This window comes from Linepithema humile, chromosome 3 (genome assembly GCF_040581485.1).
Source record: "Linepithema humile isolate Giens D197 chromosome 3, Lhum_UNIL_v1.0, whole genome shotgun sequence".
NCBI lineage: Eukaryota > Metazoa > Arthropoda > Insecta > Hymenoptera > Formicidae > Linepithema > Linepithema humile.
In genome coordinates, this window is record NC_090130.1 from 30,606,639 (window position 1) to 30,612,623 (window position 5,985).

At 30.6% G+C, this 5,985-nt stretch overlaps 2 protein-coding genes across 4 annotated transcripts; one reads left to right on the forward strand and one right to left on the reverse strand.

The window, feature by feature from the left end:
- The first annotated feature begins 469 nt into the window (after nucleotides 1–469).
- Nucleotides 470–2,570, forward strand: beta3GalTII (beta-1,3-galactosyltransferase 6). Its single transcript, XM_012362821.2, has 2 exons — nucleotides 470–1,680; nucleotides 1,842–2,570. Exons 1-2 carry the CDS (start codon nucleotides 959–961, stop codon nucleotides 2,125–2,127), a joined length of 1,008 nt encoding a protein of 335 aa, XP_012218244.1. The 5' UTR covers nucleotides 470–958; the 3' UTR covers nucleotides 2,128–2,570.
- Nucleotides 2,571–2,853: 283 nt separating this feature from the next.
- On the reverse strand, nucleotides 2,854–5,639 carry Ing5 (inhibitor of growth protein 5). Of its 3 annotated transcripts, none has more exons than XM_012362824.2 (4): nucleotides 5,452–5,639; nucleotides 4,182–4,628; nucleotides 3,904–4,073; nucleotides 2,854–3,600 (listed from the first exon to the last, which is right to left on the reverse strand). In XM_012362824.2, exons 1-4 carry the CDS (start codon nucleotides 5,486–5,488, stop codon nucleotides 3,499–3,501), a joined length of 756 nt encoding a protein of 251 aa, XP_012218247.1. In that variant the 5' UTR covers nucleotides 5,489–5,639; the 3' UTR covers nucleotides 2,854–3,498. The 3 variants fall into 3 exon arrangements, with proteins under 3 accessions (XP_012218247.1, XP_012218246.1, XP_012218245.1); XM_012362823.2 differs by lacking the exon at nucleotides 5,452–5,639 and adding an exon at nucleotides 5,123–5,309; XM_012362822.2 differs by lacking the exon at nucleotides 5,452–5,639 and adding an exon at nucleotides 4,909–5,059.
- Between the last annotated feature and the right edge of the window lie 346 nt (nucleotides 5,640–5,985).

Sequence of the window (5,985 nt, forward strand, 5' to 3'; positions counted from 1 at the left end):
GCAATGGAATTTGTTTTATATCCCTGAAAAAGCTCGTTTTTTTTTTTTATTATCTATTATCTATCGAATTTCTGGCAATAAACTGTTACTCTGTGCAAAGAAAAATTCTTAAATTCAGATGTTTTTCAGAAATTTAATTCAAGCGTTACATTTAGACGAAATTCTAGAAAGCTTAAAACTCTGTAAATTTATCTGCAAAATTTTTAATTGTTTTGCAGAATAGATTACATTTCATATCTTATTATCATAACATATGAAATGTATAAAATTCCTTTTCTATAAAACTCTTCATTTTTATCAAAAAAAAAAGACGCTTGTATATTAAAAAATTATAATCCCAAAATTTGAAATAAATTTCAAATTGCATATTATATTCTATATGCATATTTCAACAGTTATTCAAATATAATCATTTCTAGTTTAAATGCTAACTGTGTATCACATATGTTACATGTAACATCCTAACTTAACCTAACCTGATTGTTGCTGATCAGCTGATTACAGAACGCAGCTGATCACTGACGTTGGCAATGCAGAATTTTTTATAGATTCATAACTTGTGACAATAATTTAAATTTCCAATCTAAATGATTTCAATACTTTTAACCAGACTAGCTGGTCTTTTACAATTACACTTTCCTGCATAGTAAAAGTTTTCCTGTAGAATGAAATAAATATATATTACGCGTAATATTATACGCTTTGAAGTACCGAAAAAAAAGCAAAGTGTAACAAATGTAATATTTGCATTTATAATTTTCTGAATTAATTTCTAAACTATTTAATTTATAATAAATCAAATCAGGTGTTGTGTGTGTGGATATATATATATATATCTATATATATCGTTGCGACACAGCCTTGTGCAAAAAAACAAGAAGAATCTGCAACGAGCAAGTGTGGCTGTATAGAATTGTGATCTTCAGTATTCTCCACTGAAATTCAAAACCGTTCATCCATGACACGTCTGCGATTCAATCTTGCGCCTAAATTTCAATCGATGGTCCGGAAAAAGTTTCTCGTCAGAGCGAATATACTGATGTTCCTGCTCGTGCCGGCAATCGTCTTTCTGTGCGTGCACTATTTACCGGCACGAAGATGTCCGCCGGACGAACAGATGCTGGACAGTAAGCCTAAATACAGATTGATTGTCCTGATTCTTAGCAGCCCGGATAATTTGGAGCGCCGTGACACCATCAGGAAGACCTGGCTGGCTGATCGCGGCCACAGTGCCATGGTACGACATTTCTTTGTCATTGGCACCCAGGACATTCTGCCGGAACAAAGGAATACCTTACAATCAGAGAAAGAGAAGTTTGACGATCTTCTGCTGTTACCCAAGCTGCAGGACTCTTATGGAACATTAACTAAGAAGGTGCTTTACTCGTTCAAAGGCGTCTATGAACGGTACAGCTTTGATTATCTGCTGAAGTGTGATGACGATTCCTACGTCTTGGTGCATAAATTTTTGAAAGAGCTTGACAGATGGCAGAACAAAGGCACAAGAAGAGAGCTTTATTGGGGCTTCTTCAATGGACGCGCACAGGTGAAAAGAAGTGGCCCGTGGAAAGAGACAGATTGGATCCTGTGTGATTATTATCTTCCTTACGCCGTAGGCGGCGGATACGTTTTGTCCTACAATCTTGTAAAGTTCATCGCCAGCAATGCAGATATTTTGAAGTGAGTATGATTGCAAATTGCAAATATATCTTTAATTTTATATTTTGAGCTGTGTTTTATCTTCAGTTTCCTGTACATACACTTAGATGCAAAAGATAAGTAAGTTCTATTCAGTTTAGTTGCATACTCATTTCTTCGTATACTTTCTTTTTCTACTTTAGATTACACAATTCGGAGGATGTTTCCGTTGGTCTCTGGCTGGCACCGTTGGCGAACATTGAAAGGAAGCATGATGTGCGCTTTGACACAGAATACAGATCACGCGGCTGCTCCAATCAGTACATGATTACGCACAAGCAAACCATTCAGAGTATGAGAAGTATGCACGAGTATTACCAAGCCTCCGGTGCGTTGTGTTCCAAAGAAGTGAGAAATCGCATGAGTTATCAGTACAACTGGACTGTGCCACCTAGTCAGTGCTGCAACAGACAATCCGGCATTCCCTAATGCAACAGAAAAAAAGATTTCTGCAACATTCTAGTCCGATTTTTTACTATACTTGCTCAATATTCCGGTATCATTATTTATTTTGTATATTTATAATGAAAGCTATAACGTCTTAATTATATTTTGACATATACGTGTTAGGATAGTTTTATATTTGTATTAATATTTGTATTTATATTTGTATTAAACGCTTAAAAAATTCTCAAGAATGTAATGTAAACAGTATTAAGCAAAATGAGAGTTATAAAAGATAGCATTTCCAAATTTTTTTGTAAAGTTAAAGGGATAATCTGGATTTTGTTGATTGGGCATTATTGCGCAGTGGCGCAATGTAGCAATTGGTTCAACGCGCTTGTAAATACGTTTTGTAAATACATTTTGAACGATGGCTAAATAGGTACGAATAAGTTTCAATAAATCAAATGCACTCTTTTCAATCATAATATGAGTATGTTTTTAATATATTTTTTGTCTTCAATAGAGAAGCTTAATATTTTATTTATACATATATATAAATATATAAATATTTTTTTATTTATATATAAATATATATATATATATATATAATGCGATGTACATTTATACAATATAAAAACAATAATAACGTTAATGTAATACTGTAATTAAAATATGATCCAATGTTATTATCATAATAAGCAAATCACAGATATATTCAAGAAACGGCCACGTGGAAGAATGGTAAAAGTAATATGTAACATGACAAAAATTACCAATAAATTACTATTTTGACGTAAAAAAGGAAAATGAGATGACAGCAAAATGACGGCCGATTCTCAAAACATGATCTATCTGTGATAAACTTACATTCTATTAAACTGAACTGTGCTTCCATTACATCTAAAATTGACAATAAAAATTCATCGCTAATTTATATAATATGTTTAAGAATGAAAACAAATTTAATGTGTCAATGAATCATTAATTTAATATTAATATTTAACAAGACATTTTTTAGTTTTTTTTTTATATTAAAAAACCTACAATACAATTAGGTACATCGTGATAACAAAAAAGATGAATATTATTGAATATAATTTTGTAATAGATTGTAATTAATTAATTTTTATATACTAAAGCAAAAAGTTCATTTTTGGAACAATTAACGACAATGATGCAATTTTAGTGCTAAATATGAAAAAAAATATCTTTTCATCAGTATTAGATGCAATGAAGATGCGGTCCTATTATCTTTAATAGTTTCGTCACAAATTTTCTATTGTTGTTTTATACAAAAATTATTGAATTTTATTTTTTAATGTGAAAAAAGTTATTCACTGATGTTAAAAACAGTGTAACAATAGTCTTTCCTTTAAAAATGAATTGATGAGCAAATTTACACATTCCTAAAGATTACTTCTTTTTGCGATCTTGTGTACACTTCGGACAATACCATTTTCCTTTAGGCTTCGTGGTTAAACCTACACAAGCAAAGTGGAACCACTCTATGGGGCACTAAAAAAAAAATAAACGATTAATAATCTTGACTTTAATATTCATAGGTTCTAAATTATAATAAAAATTTTTGAAAATTGAAGAAAATGTATTTTTAAAAACACAGTTTTATTCATAATATAAGAATAAAACAGTTTTGTTCATAATTTAACTGTCAATAGATCTTGCTTTAAAGGAATTTTAAAACACAACATTTTGTAACAGAATTAATTAATAATGATGAACAAATAATGTAATTAAATTTTTCATATAAAACAATAGGTTTAAAACGATGTAAAATGTCGAAGTAATCATAAAACTTACATCTGGATTATCACAACCAATCATTTCTCCATATGATACTTGATGACAGAGACAGTAAGTCGGTTCATTAGGATCAACAGGCATGTCTAAGACATCAGCTGGATGCCGAGTATCTACTTGAGCACCACTACCTACAGTACCAGTGGCTGATGCAGAAGCTACAGAGGCACCTGGTATAAATACACATTTATACATATACATAATAATTACAAGTCTAATATTTAAAAAGTTTTAATAATTTTAATAAAGTTGCAATTGTAAGTTTGGCATAAACATACCTTTCTTCTGCTTTTTCCTCGCAGCTTTGGCTTCATCCTCACTGCTCACTGCACCCTTTCTCCTCTTTTCCTTCTCCTTGAGCTTCTTTCTACCTTTCTTACTGGCATTGCTCTCCTCTTGTGCTCTGTTGCTATTTAATGTCTTGTCTTGTATCTCTGCTTCAAATCTTGCCAGATCTGAATCTAGTCGTCTAATGTGCTTGTCCACCAATTCATAAGTTTGAATAGCTAATTGCACTTTGTCATCGCCATATTCCTTAGCCTTATTAAACAAACTCTGAATATGAGCCTGCTGTTCTTTTCTCTTCTCTGGTGACTCCTTCTTTGTATTTCTCAAGTAATCATCAGCCAACTTGTCAATGTCTTTCATCAAACCTTGTGCTCTCGCATCCAAGTCTCTCATAAGTGTAAAATTTCTTTGTAGTTCAATTGGTAAATGTTCAAGACCTGTAACATACATTTATAAATCTTCAAATTATACAATATTAGTGTTGAAATGCACAAAAATTTATTTGTACTTCAAGTACACACAATCAAACAAACTGCATAAATAGTTACATATGGTTTTCTTAATATATAGATTTTATCAATCTAATTTCTTTATAAATTAAAAGACCATTTCACTAATTAAACATTTAATCAAAAACTACTATTGCAACTTCTGAATATTAACATTCAAAAAAATTGTTAAGTTAATGTAAAACTACAAATTTCTATCAAAGTTTACCTGGATAATATTTTAAGATAAGATTTTGATACATTGTTAATGTTTAATTTTCTAAAACACTTTAATTTTTATCTCAAAATATAATAAAATTTAACTTTTTGTCATATTGCCTAAAAAAAAATTAATACTCGACTTTTTCTGCAATTAATAATATAAAACTAAAAAAATACACAGTATAGCTTCTGTATTTTTTGTATATAGGTTAGGAAATTACGTTTTATTATTCTAGCATTTTTCTGTCTTCGGACGGAAGCATCTTGTTTTCATATCTTAAGTGCGCATTTAAGGCGGAAATTACAAATCACATTTCAACACTTCCGCATTATGTGGAAGAGAAAATAAGCGTATGTTTACAGAAGAGCAGTTGAGAAAGGAAAAAGTATAAATTCAAGAGAAAGAAAGAGTAAAAAATAAGCTACTAAAAATAATAAAATATATATCTGCACTTCAGTTATATTTTCTGCACTTTTTTCGTCTTTTTTTTTATTCTTGCATTATGAATAAAATAAGATTCATTATATAAAAACACAAGTTAGTACTCACTGTCAAGATAGTGTTCTAAATATAGTGCGGTTGTCATGGTAGTTGTATTTTTACGTAAACAGTACTGATCAGTGCATATTAGAGCAAATAAATTTTCTGCGACATCAGCGAAAGATAATTGTAAGATAAATTCGTTTAATAACGATCACTGACAGATGATACAAAACGCGATAAACGTTACTATTGTTATGATTATTAATGGCTGCTAACTGTTAAGCACAAAATAGTAATATTTTATAACTAAAATCCCTAGAAAACAATATCTTTTATTTTGTATCGAATTAGTCCAAATGTTCCAATAAAATACAATGGCTTAGTTTACACCGATTGTTTAGTACGCGTACCAAGTATTAAATTTGCTTCTTTGATTGGTGTAGATTTTACACTAAACAATTTATACCTATCGAAGAAGCAGATTTAGTACTTGGTACGCATACTAAACAATCGGTGTAAATTAAGCCAATGTATTTTAAAAGAATCACTTGAAGGAAGTATTTCGAACCTTCCAAACCGTGCTAGTTCGGCTCATTTTAT